This window comes from Hippopotamus amphibius, chromosome 3 (genome assembly GCF_030028045.1).
Source record: "Hippopotamus amphibius kiboko isolate mHipAmp2 chromosome 3, mHipAmp2.hap2, whole genome shotgun sequence".
Lineage (NCBI taxonomy): Eukaryota > Metazoa > Chordata > Mammalia > Artiodactyla > Hippopotamidae > Hippopotamus > Hippopotamus amphibius.
In genome coordinates, this window is record NC_080188.1 from 146085370 (window position 1) to 146109933 (window position 24564).

Sequence of the window (24564 nt, forward strand, 5' to 3'; positions counted from 1 at the left end):
GTTTACAGACTAAAGTAGGTCTTGAAAGAGATAGGGATGTGTTTCCAGATATACACTTGAATAATATTATTCAAGTTATTAAGTAAATGCCAGAAGAGGGCTGAAAGGTATAAAATCTTGATCCTTATCAGACAGTACAAAATTATCCAACTATGTAGGATCTAACATAGTGTTTTTGGCATACTGTTTATGTTCCTATGGTAAGCCAAGATAGAAATAAAGTAATAAATAACAGTAATTTAAGTCTTCCCTCACAAAATAACATCCTAAAATAGAACTAAAGCTACTTAAAAAGTGAAGAGAGATAATTTTTTCCCTTTAATACTAATGCTTATGTTTATAAGTCTACTCTTCAGGTGTTTTTTGTTTGTTTTTTGTTGTTTTTTGAGACTCTCACTTGATTGGTTTATATAGAGAGGAGAGCTAACCTAAAAACTTAAAAATGTGTGTATTACCAGTAAAGTTTCAGGAAAGGACTATTTAACCTTGAGGACCTTCTTAATATTTAGGGTTAGTGCCGATCTATTCATTTCTGTAGCAGCTAAGAAATAGACACAGAAATCAGTATTTTCTCCCAATTTATAATGAGTATAACTAATAAGAACTGTTGGTATGTAATAAAACTGATTAAAACTGCAAGTGGTGAAAATTATGTTTGACCAGAAATTGACTGAAGAACCACATTATCTGATCAAAATTTAAATCTGCAAAATATGATGTGAAAAAGTTTGATTTGGTAGAAATAATGGCCACACATGCACTTAAGGAAAAAAAAATTCTCATAGTGATAGAACCTATACCTTGAAATTTGATATGTATTAAGATCTAATTGATCTTAGTAAAATCCTGGGTAAAGTTTAAATGAAAAGAATTGATCAGCAAAAATAACAGTAAGTAAAAATGAATTTATAGACTATTAGAAATGATTTAGCTGCTCTTTGTAGAAAACTGATGAAGGAATTAAATAGTCTTTGTGGAGTTTTGTTCGAGTGTTTTGTAGATATCATTATAGGTATAAGGCTAATTAAAATACCTGCATTCATAATTAAAACTTCAAATCAAAATAGTAGATTTGAAACATGCTTTATTTCAGGAGTCAGTAGTCAGTAGTTAAATTCAACACAAGAATAATTTTATAGTAAAACTCTGGATTGTAATCAAAGGTCAGAATTTGTTTCTCAATTACGAGAATTAGGAAGCCATTGAATTTTATAGCATACGAAGAGTTGCATTTTGGGGATTTACTGCAAAATTTATTTTTTTGTTTACAGAAGTAATTTATGATTACAACTATTTAGACTTCACTGAAACACACAACATAGAAAATGAAGTTCCTAACGTTTATCATATTATAGTTTTGCAGCTTTTCCAAATTTTAATAGTATTTTTTATACATCTTTCCACATCAGTGCATATACAGTCTACTTTATTCTCTTGAGTAAGTCTGCAGTATTCCATTGTATGAACTAGTTATTTTGGCAGAATTTAATCACTTAATCACTTGCCATTTTGGGGGGGGGAGATTAGAAGCAGAATGGATTAGGAGGGTAATCGTTGGAGTACAGTGTGATAGGATTTTTTCCCCCTTCATAACAGCATTGAGGGAATCTGCCCTTGCACAACAGTTATGTCAATAAATAGGCCTGAATTTTTTTTTTATTTAATCATTTCAGACATCTTCAGGTAGATAGAATAATATAAGAATTCCCACAACCTCTTCTTCCTACATTCAAATTAGTTTTTAAATTTACCACATGTGCATCTGTTCTCTTCCCCCCCCCCTTTTTTTTTTACTTTTTATTTTTGGCTGCAGTATGTGGCATGTGGGATCTTAGTTCCCAAACGAGAGATCGAACCCATGCCCCTGCTTTGGGAGCACGGAGTCTTAACAACTGGACCACCAGGGAAGTCTCCCTTCTCTCTTTTTTACTGTATTAATTTAAAGCAGATAATGGTTATTTTACTACGTAATCATGTTGCCATTTACCACTGTTAACAACATTAATAATGACTTGGTATGGTGTTAATTACTAGTCCATAGTTAAATTGCTGTGATTGTCTCTAAAGCATCTTTTTGCATTCAGATTGTTTGAATCAGGATCCAAACAATGTCCACACGTTACATTTGACAGTTTGCATCTCATGTCTATATGAATGTAGAGCAGTCCTCCCTCTATCCTCTCCTTATTCATTTATTTATTTTTAGTGCCACTGACTTGCTAAAGATGTTAGTTATCTGGTAGAATGCCCCACATTTTGGAATTATCTGTGTGTCTTCATGTGGTATCTTTTACATTTTGTATTTTCTGCAAGTGTAGGTTAGCTCTGATTAGATTCAGATTTAACATTTGGCACGTGTACTTCAGAAGTGCTGGGTATTTCATAATGTATCACAGCAGGAGGCGCAGGGTGTCTTGTTTCCTATTTAGTGATCAGTGGGTTCAAATAACGACAGCATGATCCATCAACCTTTGTACCAGTGGTTCTCAACTGGGGGGTGATTTTTTTGCCCTCTAGGTTTTTGGTCATATCTGGAGACGTTTTTGGCTGTTAATACTGGAGGTAGATGGTGCTACTGGCCTCTAGTAGATAGAGGCCAAGGATGCTGTTAACATCCTGTAAAGCACAAGACAGCCCCCACAACAAAGAATTATCTGACCCAAAATGTCATTAAAGCCAAGGTTGAAAAATGATACTTTGTTTCATCCATTGAGATTGTTACTTAGGTCTCATATTTCATTAGGACTGCAAAAATGATGATTTTAAAGTTGTCATTAACTAGGGCTATTTGTTTACCTTGAAATACAGTTTGTACAGAAAGGGCAGAATAAATGCTTATATTGCTATCTCTGAGTACTAATTTTCAGAGTAAGAAGCTGGTGCTCATCTACTTTCAGTGGTTCAGTAATGTCTCTTATAGGTAAGGAGGGCAGGAACTCATGAGGTTTTATATATTGTACTTAATGTGTTTTATTCATTTATTTTCATTATTGTTTTTTCATGCTCACAAATACTCTGTTTTTGCTAATGAAGTCACCTTGAAGTAGTCTGACACATCACCTTAGATATGCCAGGCTCATCTTATATATTTTCTGTCTGTCACTTTGAACCAGCCATTCTCCAGGGAGAATATTTAATATTTAGGTTGTTAGTTCTAAATTTCAATTTAATTCTTTTAAAATAAAGAGTCTACTTTAGATAATATTTGATGTACACATGAGATTTGTAAGAAATTACACAATTAAATATATTTTGAAAATTACAGCATTTAAAATAAAGGTGGCTGTTTTGTAGTTCGGTATGCTTTGTTATCACTAATCTTAATTGACCCCAGTAGTTTTCAATTGCTGCTTGAATAATTGGTGACACACTTGCTTTTATGCTGTTTATAGTTTGTTAATCTTACTTGTATTTATTTATTTTTTAGACCTTGAAGTTATAACTGGCATCCCAGCTGAAGTACCACACATCAGAGAAAATGTCATGCAAGAAGGACGCCATCTGTGTTTTCAATTAGTAAGCCCATCAGGAACAGCCATTTCAACTCTTAGTTACATAAACAGGACAAATCAGCTTGCTGTCGGTTTTTCTGATGGGTATCTAGCACTTTGGAATATGAAAAGCATGAAAAGAGAGTAAGTACAAGTTTTTCTCTGTAATTATTTGATTATTGGTAATCTCTGACTATAACTTGATTTCAATTACTAATATTTAAAAATTAGTGTAAACAGGAAAAGATAGTATAGATCAATGATTGAATGACTGCAATTTTCCATTGCATTAAATTATAACTTGGTATAATAAAGGAGTGACCTAGCACGTGAATTTAGGTTGATTCAGTGTATTTAAAGGGCATTTCAGGGAATTCCCTGGCAGTCCGGTTGGTTAGGACTCTGCACTTTCACTGCCGTGGCCGGGATTCGATCCCTGTTCGGGGAACTAAGATCCTGCAAGCCGTGTGGCTCGGCCAGAAAAAAAAAGGCATTTCAGTCATTGTGGTGTTCGTTTTGTTAGTAAACTATGACTGTATTAAGGTAAACTACATATTGTATAGTATGGATTCTTTCAGAAGTGCTTTTCTGCATAACCATATGTATAAGGTAGTTTAATAGCAGTTCTCAGTTGACATAAAAACAGGCTTTTTTAAAAAGTTACAAAATACTATGTTTAAAGTTTTTTATGCTGTCAAAAACTTCCTCCAAATATAATTATATTGATACTTTTTTATTAATCTTTATGTTAAAATTGCTGAGGAATTGACTATTGAGGGAGATAAGGCACTATAGGTTTTAAATCTAATCTCTTAAGAGTTAAGTGAATACCTATTTGTCTCTTAAGTTGTCAATTTAATATTTATTTCTTCTTTTTTCTTCCAAGTAATATTGGAATATTGGAATAATTTGTCTTGCAAATGAGTCAACAGAATAGTCACCCTTTCTAAACTTTCTGCTCAATTCGTCTCACCGACAAGTTGGTACCTACTTGGCTGTGTTTGATTCTAAATGTTTGCCAAGTTAGAAGTGAAGGGAAAAGAAATAGGTAGAAAATAACAAGATTCTCATCTATACCAGGCCCATTTTTTACTTCGGTTCTTTGATGATATTAGAGTGTTACTAGCCCCTTAAGTTAACATTGACTGTCCTTGTATTTCCTCAAAGTCAAATTTTTCTGCAAAGTGCCAGTGATGAAGTGGCAGTGCTGTTGCCTAGTAGCTCCCTATGGGAAGTCCATCTCAACTCTCTTTGTTGATATCGTTTTATCAGCTCTTGTCTTTGAATTGCTCCCAAAGGAGTGCCGAGAGAACCTGGTTTTTACAGTGTTTTCTTTAGCACTGTCATCTTTTCACTAATTATGCTTTTTCAAGGGGTTTGTGAGAACTCTTCAGATTCTTACTCATTCTGTTGCATTAATGGGGAAACTGACTCTAAACCCAAGCAGCTGAAATGGAGTGTTGTGGCAGTATTTCCTCTCTTTCTAGACTACCTGTTATTGAGGAGCATTACATAGTGGCATATGTTTATATGACTGGAAGGACTAGTTCACGCGTGTGTATATACATGTGCTTTAGTAATTTTAACCTTCCCAGTTCTACCTGGGAGATGGGTGCCATCCATGCTCATTGTTTTGATGTCTTATACCCTGTGTATTTTTGAAGAGAAGATGATTGTATGAACGGCAGTTGCTCTAACCCAGATTCTTACATGAGGCATGTTCTTCCTTTTTATGAAATTATTACTTAAAAGTATGAAGTGTACTGATTTTTGTGCCTGTTATAGATATTATACACAGTTGGAAGGTGGAAGAGTTCCTGTATATGCTGTCACTTTTCAAGAACCTGAGAATGATCCTCGTAATTGCTGTTACTTGTGGGCTGTTCAGTCTACGCAAGATAGGTAAGTGTGATACCTGTGGTTTTAAATATTGTCAGGAATGGAGTAGCAGTTAATTTCTTTTGCAGAGCTTTGTACTGTGTTGTCTCTTTTTAGTGAAAGCAACATTATTCAGTGAATTAGTAAGCGGTAGTTGAAATAACTTTAAAAGGTAAATGATTGTTTCTACATGTTTGACTAATTCTGAGATACCAGTAAGAAGAAATTGTGCTTACATGACTTGTTTGAATGTTATTTCAGAGAGTAAGCTGATACACACGAGTAGGCAACCTTTTATTCCTTAGGCAGTTTTTATGGCCTTCTGTGTTCTGTCATAAGAACATTTTTTTCTTTTATAATCTCATTCCTTTTTTCTCTTTGTTGTGTATGCCTCTCTTATTTTTATGTATCCCTACTGTGTTCTCTAGTCCTTCTACTCGCCTTTTGTAGTGTATACCTAGGGTTAATTTGGTTAATTTTCGCCTGTCTTTTGTAAGCTTTGATTTTATCCCAGCTATAGCTTGTGAGAAATCTTTCCTTTCAATTTAATTTTGAACTGGTTAAAATTATTCATTTCCAGTGGTAGGACAGTGTAAGTATTGATTTTCTCTTATTTTTCATTGGCGTTTAGTACTTTCTTTGATGATCAATGAAATAGTTAAGTCTGTGGTATAAATGCCATGATCTTGATAACTTACTGCTCCCAGTACTTTCTCTTCCCAAGTCTCTTCTACCTTAAATTCTAGATACCTGAATTGTGATCTCCTTGGGCTTTTGTGTTAGATGTCCTCACTTTGAGGTTTTGTCTTAAACTTTAGTAAGTCAGTGAAGGAAGAATTGATTTGTCACTTTGTCAGTCCTGGAGGAAAATCGAAATAAAAATATAGAGACAGCCATTGGGATATTCCTAAATCAAATTTCCATCCGAGTGCAAAGTGGGCTGGCAGCAGCTTGAGTAACGTGCCTTATAAAGGCTCCATGCAGTGAATAAGGGACATTTATGTGAACAATTTTTGTTTATTTTTTCTTCCAATATTTCCTAACTAAAATACACCTATTGAAGAAAGGAATAAAGAATGTTGGGTAAATAGTTATAGTCTCAGCCACATAAGATGTCACCTAAAATAGACAAACAACCTCAGCTTAAGTTAATTAGAATCAATAAAGAATTAAATTAGTTATTATTTCAAAGGACTGCATTTGTGAGAACAACCAAGTAAAACTAAATTCTTTAGTGACCTCAGTTTTGTCACATGCACTCAATATTATATGCAAATTAGATTTATTTGGACAATGAGGTGCTTAATGCATTAATATGATATTTAGTATTTCTCCTTAATTTCTGTTTCTTTCAGTGAAGGGGATGTTTTGAGTTTGCATCTGCTTCAGCTGGCCTTTGGTGACAGAAAGTGTTTGGTATCAGGACAAATCTTATATGAGGTAAATGGTAATGGTAATATGGGTTCATAGTACCATTTTGTTCATTGTTTGCCTGTTTTAAGTCTTTGTTTTAAGGTACTGAGATACTGAAATGTTATTCTTCTATTCAAGTTAATACTGTATTTATAATATAATGTAAAAAGTATTAGATTAGGGATCAGGAGATGAGTATTTTACCAAGGTAGCAATTTTAAAATCTCCGGGTATCATTTTCCTCTAAAATAAGGGGATTAGACAAGACTCAACCTTGTGGCCTGATTGGTAGCCAGGAAGAATAACCCCACTTTGTTGCTCTAGCATAACAAGAAGTAAGCCATTGGGTGACTTTATAGACTTGTCACAAGGATAAATGCATCTAGCATTTTCGATGACTGTTTTTCTGGCTGAATTCTTGAGGGAATCATAGGGTGCTGCTAATAGCCATATTTGGTTAGTCATTACGTTACTTTCTCTAGAACAGACTTTCTTAACCTAGTATTTGAGGGCATGTGGTTGGGTTTCAGGGAATTCGTGAAGCCCGTGAATTGTATGTGGTATTCTTATGATCACAGTCTGTGTCGTCCCTCCCCCCAATCCTCTAGTTCCACATTTATGGATTCAGTCAATCTCGGATCAAAAATACGGTGTGGGACGGTGGGGGGTGGGGGGTGGGGGGTGGGGGGAGGATTCCAGAAGGTTCCAAAAAGCAAAACTTGAATTTGCTGTACCACGGCAACTATTTACATAGCATTCACATTGTATTAGGTATTATAAGTAATCTAGATGTAATTTAAAGCATATGGGAGGATGTGTGTAGGTTATATGCAGATATCATACCGTTTTATATAAGGGACTTGAGTATCCACAGATTTTGGTGTCTGAAGAGGGTCCTGGAACCAATCCCCCACGGACAAAAAGGGACAACTGTATGCATCTTCCTGGTAAAAATTTCATAGCTTCTGTCAGATTCTTACAGGGATCAATGAACAAAAATTTAAGAACTACTGTTTTAGAGCAAGAACTTCAGTGAAAACATCGAAGTAGGTTTGCTGATCTGGAGTATATGTATGTGTAATTTTAATGTTTAGGTCCAGTTTACACCCCAACCAGTAGTACTTGAAGGTTCTGTGTTTGATAACAGCTTTAGAAGATTTCTTGTTAATTATTTTTGAGAGACTAAATTTAGCCATTTTATTTGATTTTTATGCTATATAAAATTTTAGAGCCCTTTTCAATAATTTGTTCTCTTCAGTCTTTTAACTTTTTTTTCTTTGTATTGTAAGAAAACTCTTTTGGAGAACATTTAATTTTAGAATGACTTTTTCCTAGAATCCTATTAAGATATAGATTGGTGTATATTCTGTGTTTCAGGGGTTAGAGTACTGTGAAGAAAGATATACACTGGACCTCACAGGTGGCATGTTTCCTTTGAGGGGACAGACTGGTAATACCAAACTTTTGGGATGCCAGAGTATAGAGAAATATCGATCTCATGGTGACAGGGAGGAAGGCATGAATGAAGGTTGGTTAAAAATACTCTTATTATATATCACGTGAATGCTTGATTTAAGATTTATCTTGATTTAAGGTATATGACAGCTATTGTTTTCTAGAGTTCATACTCCTGGCAGTTAAAAAGTTGGAATACTAATTTCGGAATTTATTCAAGTCTGTATGAGATACGAGGTATTTCTTGCTCTCCAGATTGACATGCGTGGAACTCAAGAATCGAATAGATTAAGATAATGAGGAACCCCTGTAGTTTGATCCAGCTCTCAGAACAGACATACAGAAAAAGGTCTCTGGTTGTGACTAGTGTAATGGTTTCTGAATAGTCTATGAGTAATGTTTACTTCTCTAATTTTTGAGACATATATGGCAAACATGCTTTGGTTGCCTTGAATTTTTTGTCTCCTTTAGTGTCATTCCTTCTTCCTGGTAAACATCCATAGTATAGTGAAAATTACATAGATTTTAGAATCCAACCAACATGGATTCAAATCTCAGCTCTGTCATTAGTTTTAATCTTTCAGAAATATTTAGCATTTGTGACTGAGCATCTGTTTCCTTATCTGTGAGTGGAATAATACATTTATACCCTCTGCAAAGGGTGGTTGTGAGGATTGAATGTGATAATGGAATAGGTTTATTCACTTCTGGGAATGCTCAGTGGGGTCCTGGTTTTGTTTGTTCTTATTGGGATTCATTCTCATGGTTAGATCATTCATCCCAGAGATTTCCTCTGTCCTAGTCCCCACATCTGTATTTGTGATCCATTTTTCACATCCAGCTAAACATGTCAAAACAGAACTTACAACTCTGCCTCTTATTCCCTACTCACATCTTTTTTATATTTTCTATTAGTTGTATCTCAGAGTTTTACTTTCCTCTTTCCTTCTATTGATCTCTTAACTTTGTTCCTATCTTTCTATTCCAGCCACCATCCAGGTACCTGTCTCTCCCCCAACCCTCCTTACCATATAGCTGGATTAATCTTTCTCAACTAGAATTCTTCTAAAGAATTAAGCCCTAAAGTCTAAAGGCATCCATTTTAAATATTGATATTCTTTGGTACTAGCAATGATGTATTCATGGGAGAATTTTCATTCAGATCATTTTCTGCTTTCTACCTACAATACCTCAAAGTTGCCAAAGTGTTAACTGAAGACAAGCCAGAGATATTGCTTTTCTTATGAGTACTTTTTAATGAGGTTTTCTTGAAATAGAAAAAGTCAAGATACAAGTGATGACTTATAGAATAAATAATAGAAATGTTTTGACAAATCAAATCAAATATAAATTAAACCTCTTAATTTATGAGAAAATCTTGCTCTAAGTTTATTTGGGGGATTTATTTTGAGATTATTTATTCTATTTTTTAAAATTGTCTTTTTTTTTTTTAGCTCTGTCTCCTGACACCAGTGTTTCAGTCTTTACCTGGCAGGTGAATGTATATGGACAGGGAAAGCCTTCTATATATTTGGGACTTTTTGACATAAATCGTTGGTATCATGCACAAATGCCAGATTCGTTAAGGTATGATTTCTCTCAATATATATATGTGTGTATGTATTTATATATATAGGAATATTTATGTATAGCAGTTCATTGACTTAAAAATTGTGTAAAATTTTCTTTTAGATCAGGAGAATATCTACATAATTGCTCTTATTTTGCATTGTGGTCACTGGATTCTGTTGTAAGTAGGACTTCTCCACATTGCATCTTGGATGTATTAGTGCATGAGAGAAGTTTAAGTCGAGGAATTCCTCCTTCATATCCACCTCCTGAGCAGTTTTTTAACCCAAGTACTTACAACTTTGGTATGTATTTCTTTAACATTACCTTTTGAGAAAAATAACATGCAGGAGTATGTAGTGTATTATTCATTTCTCATTGTTATTAGTTAATATATAGATAAGTTAGGAAATTAACTTGATATATGTACACAAGAAATTTAGTGTTTATATGTTTTATAGAGAAATTATCACTATTTTGAATTTGCTAGAAACAATATTATTTTATATTAAGTGCACTTGTGATAAGGTTTGGTATCTTGTTAGGATAGAAATATGTGGACAAATTATTTAAAAATTTATTGTATATAATAATTCTGTACCTTTGCCTAGCAACCTGTTATTAGGATAAATTTTGTTGTATTAATAACATCTCAAATATAATATGTAAGTGGATTTTTAAAAATTTTTTTTTTAGATGCCACTTGTTTGTTAAACTCAGGAGTTGTTCATATAACTTGTACTGGCTTTCAGAAGGAGGTAGGTAACAAATAACAATTTGAACAGAGTGTTTCTTCTTGAACTGAAATTAGATCATGGATTTAAGCTTTGTTTAGTGTTATTTATATAAACTGTTGTTTCATCTTAAAAGGTAGCTTCTGCTAGGTTTATGAGATAAGCAGCTAATAATGTCAGTTACTGATGGCAACCTTCTAGAAGAGGTATTGGGATGGTTTTACCAGCTTTATATAGATGTTAGCTCTTGAACCCCAAGCAAAAGTAAATCAGTGCCTTAGTGTATCCCTTTTTATCCATGCTCTTAATTCTCTTCCTTCTCAGACAGCTTATGGGTAAATGAAGTAATGCAAAGAAGGTACCTAGCATAGTGGCACAATGACTGGCACAGAGTGGGTTATGACTGTATGTTGAAAATATTTTTACAGGAAAACACAAAGTGGCAGACCCTTTAAGTGATAATCAGCTAGATGTGGATGAATGCCTTATTTATACTTCTTATCAGATCTCTTTCACATTAGACCAAGAGGAATAAACAGCAAGATTTTTTTGTGTGTGTATTAAGTTTGTTAATAAGATCTGTTACCAAGTTTATCAGCTTTATAGACAACTTAAAATACCCTTATCAGTAGTATTATTTGTAACTAGCGAGCATTGGTTATCTCAAAAACCTGTAAGCTCTTTTCCTTGCAAGAAGTTCAGAAATGTTGTCTTCCACAATTTTCATTCAGTCCCTTTTAGTTTTACTCAGCATGTTAAGTGTGAAGTAGGGTGATGAGTTCATTAGTTATTCTTAAATTTGAGTATTGACTGATATCTTCATAATCAATCTGTTATAGACTTTGACTTTTTTAAAGAAATCAGGACCATCTCTCAATGAAGTCATTCCTGATGGTTATAATCGATGTCTTGTGGCTGGCCTTCTCTCACCAAGACTTATTGATATTCAACCTTCCAGTTTAAGTCAGGTGAGAAATTTTTTTTTTTTTTTTTTTTTTTTTTTCTTCTTTTGGCACACGGGCTTAGCTGCTCCGCAGCATGTGGGATCTTCCTGGAGCTGGGATCAAACCCGTGACCTCTGCATTGGCAGGCGGATTCTTAACCACTGCGCCACCTAGGAAGCCCAGGTGAGAAATTTTTAACTCTGTTGTTTCTTTTGGATCACATCTTATTAGCTTTCTATTATAATTAGATAATTTCTAAAAAAAAAAATCTATTAGATAATTTCTAAAAAGTAGGTTAAATAGTGTAATGCCAGCTCTGCATGTCAGTAGCTATGGTTCTTGGGTTTGGCCTAAAATTCATACCTGCAGGACCAGTAGGCCTAATTTGGCACCAGGTCTCTAGGCTAGGAAACACATCTTGGCTGCAGCAGGCATGTCATGAGTAGAAGTCGTCATAACAGTTGAGGGGCCATTTTCTACCGCCCAGAGAGAATAGCGCAGGTGCAAGAGAATGAGACGACATGAGTGGAAACCATCTTGGCTTAGGTGAATCTCACAGTCTATAGCCACAAATTGTGGTTCCCAACATCAGCTTCCCTGGGAACTGCAGGGAATGCAAGTTCTTGGTTCCTACCCTAGAACTACTGAATCAGAAACTCCAGGAGTAGAGCCCAGCAATCTGTGTTTTAGTAAGCCTTTGATGTGATTTCTGATGGTTTGAGAACCACTGCTCTATAGAAACCAGTGTCTTGTGAAGGACTCTTAGTGAAGATTCCAAGTTTGCAAAACACACGACAGTTATGGGAGTCAGACCTAGTCATGGAAGCCAAAATCTTAATTTCCAGTGGATATAAAAATAAAAATATTGTAAAATCCACTCACAGTTTCTATAGTCCCAAAACATTTTACCAGTCAGGGGACATTCTTAAACAGTGTTGCCTGGTGACAACATATAATTCACATTTATTTTAACTTGATGTTTGCTAGTAAAATGTGCTAAAAGAAAGTAAACCAATCGCAGGTCATTTTCCTATGGAGAAAGAGAAAATGTTTTATTAACTCTCTTCTCTCAAGTAGTGTTTAAGTTATTTAAATAATTACAGGTATGTTTAACATAATGAATTGTTGGGGAAAGAGCCTTTTAAATACCAGATGAAATGTAAACATAGCTGCTGGGCGATTTAACTCCTGCAGTTGGAAGTTAATACCTAATTTCATGGAAATAAGAGAAATACGAGGGTAAGTCAAAAATTACCTGCACTCTGGCTGTAGAATTTATTTTAATTTACTTTTAGAAAAGACAAATACATCATTTTTTGACATAATCTCTTTGCTTTTCAATACACTTTGTCCATCTGGCAACAAGCTTTCAAATTCCCTCATTAAAATATGTTTTAGGCTGAGCTGCGAGCCACGAGTGCACCTCTGTCTTCACCTCTTCATCAGAAGTGAATCTTCGTCCTTGTAGGGCTGCATTCAGGGGACCAAACAGGTGAAAGTCCAATGGATCAAGATCAGGACTAGAGGGAGGATGCTTTGACACCTCAAAATGAAGTAATCCATGACAGACTTAGGTTTCGAAAGGTTTGTGTGAGATGGTTACTGAATCAACTCACGGAAGAGCATAAACAGAAGCATTTGGATATCTACAAACAAAATTTGGACCGGTACTCTAAGGAAGGTGAAAGTTTCTTAAAGAGAATCATTGGTGGTGACAAGACTTGGATTCATCACTATGTGCCTGAGAGTAAATGGCAGAGTATGGAATGGAAACATCCTCAATTGCCAGCCAAGATAAAGTTCAAAAGTCAACCATCAGCAGGAAAATTGATGCTTACAGTTTTCTGGGATTCTCAAGGGCCAGTATTGGAACATTATCAGGAAAATGGTTCAGCAGTGAACAATGCTTGTTACAGTGAGATGCTTATTGAAGAGCTGAAGCCTAAACTTTGAATTAAATGCAAAGGACTGCTATCCAAGGGTGTTGTGATCTTGTGTAACAATGCACATCCACACACTTCTGCCCACACTGTCGACACTCTGCAGAAACTACATTTTGAGGTGTTAAAGCATCCTCCCTATAGTCCTGATCTTGCTCCATCAGACTTTCACCTGTTTGGTTCCCTGAAAGCAGCCCTACGAGGACAAAGATTTACATGTGATGAAGTGAAGACAGCAGTGCATTTGTGACTCGCAGCTCAGCCTAAAACATTTTTTAATGAGGGAATATGAAAGCTTGTTGCCAGATGGACAAATTGTATTGGAAAGCAAGGCGATTATGTCGAAAAATGATGTATTTGCCTTTTCTAAAAGTTAATTGAAATAAATTCTACAGCCAGAGTACAGATAATTTTTGGCTCACTTTCGTATTCAGTACTATTATCATCAGGAGATTTTTTTTCCTTTCTCCCCCCCTTCTCCTTTTATATTACTATACTGAGCAAATATTAACTCTGTAGTCATGTATAGTTATCACTTGGTATCCATGAGGGATTGGTTCCTGGACCTCCACAGATACCAAAGTTCAAGGATGCTCAAGTACCTTATACAAAATGGCATAGTATTTGCATGTAACGTATGCATACCCTCCCATGTACTTTAAATCATCTCTAGATTACTTAAAATACTTAATACAACGTACATGCTAGGTAAATAGTTGCTGGCACATGACAAGTTCAAGTTTTGTTTTTTGGAACTTTCTGGAATTTTTTTCCCCTGAATGTTTTCTGTCTGCAGTTGGTTGAGTCGTGGATCTGACTGGATAGCTACATTAACATTTTCTTCCTGTATAACTTTTGTTTTTCCTAGCGTTTCCAGATGGCATTTAAAAAAACCCCAGACTAGCCTGTCATTCACACAACCTTAATTTTTTCTTTTCAGTTTGTTTTTACTCTTTGTAGAGCCCCATTAGACAAATGTTGACTATCCTGAGTTGATCTTATCTTTGCTTTCCAACTGTTTGTCTTATTTGCCTCTGATTTTACTTTCTGGGAGATTTCTTCGTCTTCCTTTCTTTCCTTTAGGTTTTAAAATTTTAGCCCCAGTTTAAAATGTCTATGAGCTTTTATTCCATGATCCTTTTTTTGTAGTATTTCTGTTCTTTTTTATGGATGATATATCTTCTCCTAGCTATGTATGTTTCAGGTTTTATTTAGTTCCATGTATTATCTCTTTTTTCTCTGGAGTTATTTTAGTCTTTTTCATCTGGTGGCTATCCTTAAATGTTTGGTGGTTATTAGTTATCTTTTCATATGTTAAGTGAGTCAGTAACAGATTATAAACTGTCTTTTGTGTGGATAGAGTTCATCCTGAGGTATCTTTTACTTTAGGTTGATAGATTGAATGTGTGCCATTTTAGTTGATAAACACAGGTTTTTCTTCGGGGCCATTTGTTGTCTCCAGAGATCTCTCAGTCTGACCTCCAACAGTTCTTTGCTGCAGGGTAACAGAAGGATGGGGACTGTCTGTTCTATATAACTGTATACCCGTTGCTTGTTTTCATTCCCATGTTTGATCACTCTTTACCCACTTTCCTCGGTACCTGGATTCTCCAAGAACTTAACCTAATAGGATTCTGAGAGCCAAATTGACTCTATTCTCATCTGTAGTTCCCCTCTATGAGGAGTTTTGGGCATGGTTTCCTTCACACTGCTAAATCAGTCACCTTTCCTCTACTTAGTTCTGCTTTTCAGAAATTTTGTTGAGCTGTCCTATCCCATGATGCCTTCTCATCTCTTTTCTTTATCCTTGTTGATTTATACATTTAAAAAATGTTTTACTATATTTTTTTAATTTTTATTTTATTTGTTTATTTTTGGCTGCATTGGGTCTTAATTGTAGCACGCAGGATCTTTTGTTGCAGAGCGCGGGCTTTTCTCTAGTTGTGGCATTCAGGTTTTCTCTTCTCTAGTTGTGGCGTGCAGGCTCCAGGGCACATGGGCTCTGTAGTTGTGGTGTGTGGGTTCCAGAGCATGTTGGCTCTATAGTTTGTGGCATGCAGGCTCTCTTGTTGAGGCACGCGAGCCCAGTGGTTGTGGCGCAAGGGCTTAGTTGCACCATGGCATGTGGGATCTTAGTTCCCCGACCAGGGATCAAACTCGAATTCCCTGCACGCGAGGCGATTCTTTACCACTGGACCAACAGGGAAGTCCTGATTTATACCTTTTTTGACTCTTTACCATCATTTAGTGAGGCCCAGTAATGATGCAGGGGTGGGTGATACAGGCTGTGATGTGATGTTCCATTTTTATTCACAAGTAACAAGAATTATTTTTTGAGAGAAGCCTATTTGGAGACTGGAGCATTTTATGAGAAGGCCTCGTTCTTCCATCAACCAGATCATGTCCAAGATATTTCACTTGAGTTTCTTGGCCAAATTCTAATCTTAAAGCACTGGGATATTTAATCATCCATTGATCATGTTGTGTGCTATGAAGTAGTACTGCAGTCATATTTGGGTGTAGTTTGAGCATTACTCCAGTGTCTCTGATTTTGGTTATTGTGGTGGCGTACATTGTTCTGAATTCTAATTGTTGCTCTCGATCGTCTTTGCAGATTTCGGTAGTGAAGTCTCTTGCTTCATGCATAGCACTGGGTGTTGGTACAAATGTAGAAAATATTTCTTCATCCACCTGACTAATAGTTACTCCTGTATCAGCCTGAAGTGTTTTTTAAATGATATCCACCTGGTCCGACAGATTTTGCTCATTTTGGTAGTGGAGCCTGAACAGGCGCTGTAGCAGGTCCACTTTTTCTAGATGCTCAAGGTTTTGGAATAGTTGTGTTCATCATCATCTTTTATTCATTGCGAGCAGTGTGGTCTGAATTTTAGCTCATCTACTTGGTGAATGTTCTAGAAGAATTGTTAACATGTGCAGAAGAAATCTGTTCTTTCCGTTTAATGGTCCTTGAATAATATAGTTATGTTTGATAAAATAGAATAATCTATGGACTGTGTGTTTGCATTTAAGCTGGTAGGCTTCCATTGCCCTCCCCTCCAAGAAAACAACAAAATCGAAAAACACAAGATTCAAAATGGCTTTATGCAGCTGTGAATTAGGTCAGGAAATGAAACTATCTTTCCCTGCCAAAACCTCCAAATAGTGTTGGGTGGAAACTGTTCATCATCCATAAAGAGTTGGACATTTTAAGTGCTTTGTTTAATTTTTTTGCTTTAGGGAATTAATACTGATTCCCATTACACATTATCAAGTTTAAAGCAGTGATATCTAAGTTTTGAAAAGTAAAATGAGAAAAAAATTACCTGTAATTCAGCCATGTTAATGAAACAGCATTTAATGTTTTCTGTGATTATTTTGAATCTTGTAACCCAACTCTTGTTTTTTTCTACTTATACAGGTAATACATGAGTAATTTGAATTCAGAGAATTCAGATTATTGAATCTGAAATTCAGTAATTTTGAGTTATCGGAAGCATGCAAATATTGGCATTTTGTTGACTTTTTTCATGTATCTTTTAAAAAATTTTATTCCCAGAATAGACCAAATTGAGCTGTTTAGTGATGCATAGATAGAGGTAAAACAAAAAGAAAGGCAAGAAAGTGATTCCTACAAAAGGCTGGAGAGTGGTTACCATGGGGGATAGGAGGAGTGAGTGGGATTTGCTTTTGTTCAGGTAGGAGACAGGGCTTCTGGGAAGTATTCTCAATCTAGACTTGGGCCATAGTTTCATCAGTGTCCACTTGGTAATTATTTGTTAGTTTTGTGTATGGTATGTGGACTTTCTGATATGTATACTTTGCTGTATCTCTTTATCCCTCCATATACATGAAAAGGATGATACCATATATGCAATTTCATGTATTGTCATCAGGGTTTGTTCTATTAATTATGTATTTATAGGTTTTCTTTTCTCTTATTGGGTTGTCTTTCTATTTATAGAAATTCTTTATAAAATATGTAGATATTTATCCTGTCATAAATCTTACAATGTTTCTCCCATTGTTTGCTCTTCACTGATTTATAGTATCTCTGCCACATTCAAAAGAATATTTTTATAGTCAAATGCATTTCATAGCTCTGGCTTAAAATTTTTTTCCTAACATCTAGATGTTTTTAACATTTAAGGCTATAATTCATTTTTGTGTATCAAATAAGGTAAAGGTTCAGTTTTCTTTTCCCCAGATGACTAGTCCAGCTGTGCTATATCATTTGTGAAATAGGATCCATAATATCCTTTTCTCATGCTACTGAAATACCCCCTTTATCTGATATTATATGTCCATATCTACTAGGTTCTATTTCTGGGTTTTTATCTTGCTTCATAAATCTAGTTATCTGTTTATACCATTTTAATATACTGCTTTGATATTTGGTAATGCAGTCTCTTTTTGTAACCTCTAATTTTGGGAAGTTTATAGGCATTTATTCTTTATTATTAATTATAAGATGGTTTTATCCCATACTCCTGTTGGAATTCTTTTGGGAATTTTGTTATGTTCACATGTTAATTTGGGGGGGAGAATTGACATTTTTATAATCATCTAAGTATAAATGGTATATTTTTCTAATTAGGGTTTGTTTTATATCTGTCAATAAGAGTTTATGGTTATTTTCTAGTTTCTTTCTTTCTATTTTTATCCTTTAAGCATTTTATAGTATTTTTTTGAGTAGACCGTTTTCCCCATACTCATTTCTAGATGGAGTTGATTTTTTTATATATTCATTTGATATCTACCTAACTATATTAGAATCTCTTAGATTTTCAAGGTATGAAGTCATATTCCTGTTTAACTCATCTATTTGTTTATGTGATTCTTTTTAAAAACAATCTTTGCTACTGTAATGAATGAAATTCATAGATTCTTACACAAGGTGTGTAATGCTGTTTTTAAAAAGTGTTGAGATTTAATTTATATGCCATTCAGGTCAGTGGTTTTTAATATATTTATGGAGTTGTGCAGCTATCGCAACATTCAGTTTTAGAGCATTTTTATCACCTCCCCCAACCCCATACCCATTAGCAGCCAATTCTTTTTCCTCCCTTCTCTCTACTCTCTGTCTTTATAGATTTACTTGTACTAGACATTTCATATAGACGGAATCAAATAATATATGGCCTATTGTGACTGACTGTTTTGACTTAGCACAATGTTTTCAAGGTTCACCCATGTTGGAGCATGTAGCAGTACTTCATCCCATTTTATGGGCTATGTAATATTCCACTGTACAATATACCACGTTTTATTTATCCATTCTTCAGTTGAAGGGCATTTTGCTTCTTTTCATTTTTGGCTGTTATGAATAATGCTGCTTCATAAACAGTTTTTGTGTGGACATGTGTTTTCATTTCTCTTGGGTGTGTACCTAGGTGTGGAATTGCTGGGTCATATGCTAACTCTATATTTAAGATTTTGAGGAACTACCAGACCATTTTCCAAAGTGGCTATCCCATTTTACATTCCCACCAGCAGTGTATGAGAATTCTACACCATCACCAATGCCTGTCTTGTTTATAGCCATTCCTAGTGAATCATGATTTTTAATCCTTTTAAAATTTGTGTTCTGAACTAGAACTTGCTACCTCTGTCTTTGATCACATATCCTTTCTTTTCTTTCTTTCTTTCTTTCTTTTTTTTTTTTAAAAACACGTGGTTTAGGAAGAACAGTTAGAAGCTATATTGTCAGCAGCAATCCAGACAAGTTCTCTGGGACTTTTGACTGGCTGTATCAAAAGGTGGATAACAGAAGGTAAGATTATGATTTTTAAAAATTAAAACATACTTTCTTATTTTTAAAATTATGAATTCACTGTTTTGAGAGGGTTGAGTTAAATTTTGAGATAATTGTAGGTTCACATGCAATTGTTAAGACATTTACAGCATACCCTTACCCCCCATGAATGATAATATCTGGCAGGTCTCTAATATTATATCACATCTAGGACCTCTCTTGTTGCCTTTCTGTAGCCATGCCCTACTACCCCCAGCCCTCACCCCATTCTTAATGCCTGGCACCCACTCATTTTTGGTGTATTTCTGTAATTCTTTCATTTCAAAAATGTTCATAAATGGTGTCCTACAGTACGTAACCTTTTAGGCTCTTTTTCACTCAGAAAAATTCTCTGGGAATTCATTCAAGTTGTGTGTATTACTCTTTATAAACACACACTTCACACACACACACACATTGTTTTTGTTCTGACCATTTGTGGATAAGTTGAAGGCATCATGCTTCTTTACTCAAATACTTCAGTGTATTTCTTTCTAAGAACAAGGATAGTCACTAAAAAAACACTTAGCAGTTATAAAAATCAAGAAAGCTAATATTGATGCATACTATTATCTAATCTGTAGAACTTATTGGAATCTCACTAATTGCCCTAATAATGTCTTTTGTAATATTTTTAGAGAGGGGGAATTCAGAATCTAATCCAGAATATACTTTAGTTTTCATGTCTTTTTATTCTCTCTTAATCTTATGTAATTCTTAAGCCTTTGTCTTTGAAGATATTGACATTTTAAAAGAATATGGCAGTATTATTTTGTAGTCTTGTCTGTCAGTTTGTGCTTGTTGATCCTTCCTCATGATCAGATTCAGATTTTACATTTGTCACAGCAGAATTACATAAATCTGTTTGCTCCCTGAAGTGATACTCTGAGGATACACATTACCAGTTTGTCTCCATTAATGTTGATGTTAAGGTTGCTCACTTGGTTAGGGTGGTTTCTGTTAGGTTTCTCCACTGAAAAGTTTCTAATTTTTTTGTTTGTAATTAATCATCATTCTTTATTTTTCCCTTTCATATTTACAAATAAGAACAACCAAATTCTGCTGCTAATTTGCGCTTTGTTCTTGAATGGACATGGAACAAAGTGGTTCTCACAAAAGAAGAATTTGACAGACTATGTAAGTATTATATTAAAAACCTGATCTTGGATTATGTTTTGAGTATATAACATTACTTTTTAATCATTTTGAAGTTGCAGACTCTTTAAAGAAGTTCCAGAAGGAAAACTATTTCTTTTTACATTAGAGTGGCAAGGTTTTTCAACAGATCGTTTAAATTGGCAACATGTTAGGTATATCCACAATAGCAAGTTTCAGAATTATACCTTAATTATCTTTTGATCTTGGCCATTTAATTTATAAAATATCCTAATGATGGAGTAAAGAGAATATGCCATTTAACCTCCGAGCTTTATTCATTTTCTATTTAAAATATTTACGAAGCTAAATAGCAGGGCAAAAACTCAATCACCTCTGTCTTCTACTGACAGATGTCATTAGTCATATCAAGTCTTGTTTATTATCATATTGTACACTTTGAGTTTTTTTTGTAACCTGTGAATATTAAAAACCCATTATTCCCAACTAGCGTAAAAACAATAATGTTAAATCATTATTATTATAATAATAATGTTAAAATGTTTATGATTGCCCTGTACATGAGAGTAAAATTTAAGTTTATTCGGAAGTATGTATGTATTTGTTATTACTATTTTTATGTTATGATGAATGAACAAATTGGACTTTTTAAAAAGTTATTCTTAATATAGGATTTTTAAACAAAATTTGACAGGAGTACATGGGGTTTTAGATAATATTTTTAGGGCATACTTAAATGAAAATGTGAACATGAAATAAGTAATTTTAAATATTTTAGTAATCCATCATTGTACATTTGAAGTGTGGAACACCTGATAATTCAGAATCAGGGTGAAAAAATATTTTTTTTGAGAGCAAAATGTTTTCAGAGCTGATTATGTAAGTTATGTAAAAAAATTCAACTTGGCGATTCCTTTGCAGTCCAGTGGTTAGGACTCATTGCTTTCACTGTGGGGGCCTGGGTTCAATCCCTGGTCAGGGAATTAAGATCCTGCAAGCTGCGTGGCATGGCCAAAAAAAAATTTAACTCAGTTTATAAATTGTTTGCCTTTATTAGACTTTGAGCATAATGTGGTGTTTCAGGGTTGAACTTGGTAGCTCAGCCATTGTTGCTACTTTGAGCTTTATTACTGGTTAATGGAAGTTTTTTTTTTTAAACTAAGAATAATTAAAATACAAAGCATAATAGTATTTTAAATGTACTGGAAGTAAAGCAAATGATTTGAGGAAGTATTCAAAATTAAGGTATTTGTTTTCTGGTCCAATCACACATAAATATTAATGTAATTGAATCTTATCTAAAAAGATGTAACCAATAGCTGTTAAAATAGCGTCTCCCAAAAATGCATTTGTAAACTCAACCTTGAGTTTGAAATGAGAGGACAGCCGAGGCTGCAACATCATAGCAAGCATGCAATTATATTGTAATAAGTCTCTACTTAGGTCTTAATTTCAGTGTCTCACTTTTGAAGACTGGAGGTGAAAGAAAGAGTTCTTATAAAATAATAATCACAAAACAGTATACTACATAAAAGATCTGATATAAAAGATTTATTTGGAGAAGCATTTAATATGAATATAACTGATTTCTAGTGAATCTGAAGTTGAATCTGTATCACTTTCTTCTGTGCTCACCCATTGCTTACCTCATTCTGTATTTTTAAAAAATAATAATTTGTATCTGTCCCTTCTAGATTCCTTGAGGGTAATTGTCATTTGAAGCTTGTCTTTGTAAATCCCATAATGTATAGAATAATTCTATAGTTAATAGGAATTTGAGCTATTTTGCATTTGTGATTTTTAATTAATTCAGATTTACTGTGTCAAAACTAATCTTATATTTTATCCTTGAAAGGTGCGCCATTATTTGATGGTTCGTGTCGTTTCATCGATCCACAAACTATACAGTCTCTCCAGCAGTGTCATTTACTTCTTAGCAACCTTAATACAGTCTTAAGCTGTTTTACAACTGAGGCCCAAGAAATCACTGAGAGAGGTGTGCTCTTTTTCTTACATAAATGAATGTTTCATTGCCTTTTACTTCTTGACTTTGGGAAAGAATGCATTTCCTATGTGGATTACTGGGCAGAGGCCATCACTTCTCAAATGCTGAAATTTTTTTTTTTTATTTAAATGAAAAGCTACATAATGTTACTAGATGTGCCATGAACCCATGATTAAATAAGATTCGGAAATGTGGGGATTTAAGGATTGTTAAGGTAGTGTGCTAATGATAGAATTTCAGATTTTTAAATTATATGTAAGTTTTTATCCATAGACTTGGTCATTATAATTTTTCTCCTCTGTTTTGCCACTTAAACAAAATAGCCGATTTCATCTAATGGCCTGGTTTGAACAGCCTGTGTTAATGATATTGTACTAGTTTGTTTTAATGTGTAAATGTGACTACTGAAATTAGATAAATGGAAGTATAACTAATATGGAAGCATATTTACCTAAAATGTCTATTTTAGTCAATGAGTTAGTTTAGCATTTTGGAGATTATTTGTTCAAGCTGAGTTTGTCTAAAATACATACATATTGTTTAAAATCACTAAGTAGTTAATTACTTTTTTTTGAAAACTATTGAGTGCCTTGATTTTTCATTTGTGATTGATAATTTGAAAGCTAACAACTGATTTTAACTCTTTACAGGTGTTATGGATTTAAGCAATAAGTATATGGTTACCCAGCTCATCTGTCAATATGCACAAGTGGTTCTTTGGTTTTCTCATTCTGGGCTTTTACCAGAGGGCTTAGGTAAAATATTTACTTAGTCTATAAATATTAATTGGAACATTCTTACATCTTTATAATTTAGTTGTTCTGTTATTGTAGGTTTTCTTTCTTCTACCACCTCACTTATGTTTTCTTCTATTCTTACCTTTTTTCTTACATTCTTGCCTACTTTATACCTTTAGTGCCTCACCCCATGCCTGATACACAGGTGTTCCATACATGTTTATTGAGTTAAAAGGAAAGAATATTTGACAAAACATGGCTTCTGATGATAGATTCAGTGATATCACTGGCTATAATTTAGATCCATAGAACTGTGAATTTTATAATCTAATTTGCCCATCTTTTTCTCTTAAGGGTTCTTTTAATATGGTTATTAACCAATATTATTTGCCCCCAGTTAAATATCCCCTTTTATCTATTGATTCATGCTAACACCAAGAATTAGAGAATTTGACTTACTATATTTGTTTAGAACAAAAGCCTCCAACTTCTTGCATTTCCAGGATACACAGACTTAGAAGTACTTCTGCCACTGTGCATAATTACTGTTGATCTTATTCTTTCATAATTCTCTTAGAGTTTTACTTGAACAAATAGTGAGCTTGCTTGCTTTAAAATTATCATTTGTGCCTAAGGGAATAAAATCATTTTTTCAAATAGCTTTTCCAAGATTTTAAGCCAGCATCCTGTTGTTAAAAGACTTTCATGAGAGACTTAGTTTTCTCATTTGTGTATTAATAAAGGGGTGTGCAGTGTTCTTTTGTTACTTTAAGAAGCCTGCAAATTGAACATTATAGAATTATAGTAAAATATCAGTGTATAGTAAAATATCAAAATACTTAAGTATTTTGGGGATATTTTGGAAATATTACTAGCTTTTCTTCCAACTTTTAAAAAACATCTAGATGATGCTGTGCAGTTATCAAGGTTATGCTACAACTACCCTGTAATTCAGAACTACTACACCAGTCGTCGACAGAAGTGTGAGCGTTCTTCAAGGTATAGTACGTCCAGAACCTTCAAAAACCATTTTAGAAGTTACTTTGTGTAAGAAGTCAAAACTTTCTCAGAACAGAATTCATTATCTTATAAAACTATTAAGTGGGTGGAATTCTCAGAAGTATATGAATTTGTCACCAGCATTACTATTTTAGTTGTAATGTTTGCCTTGACCTAATGGTTACACTTTTATTTTAGAACTTATTTCCTAAATAAAACTATTTACCACATGATTGATTTATTGGAGGAGATTCTGTAATTTAAGCATGTATTTTTCCTGTGAATTCTTATACAGATAAAGACTAGAAGCAGCTGTTCATTAAAGCATAAAATATATCACGTTAGTTATTTTACATTCTTTACAGTAACATTTGCATTTCATCACTTCAACCACTTTTTTATTTCCTTTATCTCTCTTTTCTTTAAATACATACTCCCCCCTCCCCTTTAAATGTATATGTACTTGGTTCCTTTGAAATAGATATAGAAGTA

The 24564-nt window shown here is 34.2% G+C and overlaps 1 protein-coding gene across 6 annotated transcripts in view; it reads left to right on the forward strand.

The window, feature by feature from the left end:
* Window positions 1-24564, forward strand: part of AHCTF1 (AT-hook containing transcription factor 1) — a 77744-nt gene that overhangs the window by 18579 nt on the left and 34601 nt on the right. For 5 of the 6 annotated variants that reach the window (XM_057728973.1, XM_057728976.1, XM_057728972.1 and 2 more), the window contains exons 5-17: window positions 3428-3635; window positions 5277-5393; window positions 6725-6809; window positions 8160-8310; window positions 9692-9824; window positions 9930-10111; window positions 10503-10564; window positions 11380-11508; window positions 19104-19194; window positions 20263-20352; window positions 22187-22327; window positions 22987-23091; window positions 23979-24072. In XM_057728973.1, coding sequence (XP_057584956.1) covers window positions 3428-3635; window positions 5277-5393; window positions 6725-6809; window positions 8160-8310; window positions 9692-9824; window positions 9930-10111; window positions 10503-10564; window positions 11380-11508; window positions 19104-19194; window positions 20263-20352; window positions 22187-22327; window positions 22987-23091; window positions 23979-24072 — 1588 coding nt within the window. The remainder of the gene's footprint in view (window positions 1-3427; window positions 3636-5276; window positions 5394-6724; window positions 6810-8159; window positions 8311-9691; window positions 9825-9929; window positions 10112-10502; window positions 10565-11379; window positions 11509-19103; window positions 19195-20262; window positions 20353-22186; window positions 22328-22986; window positions 23092-23978; window positions 24073-24564) is intronic. The other variant, XM_057728977.1, reaches the window with a different exon arrangement.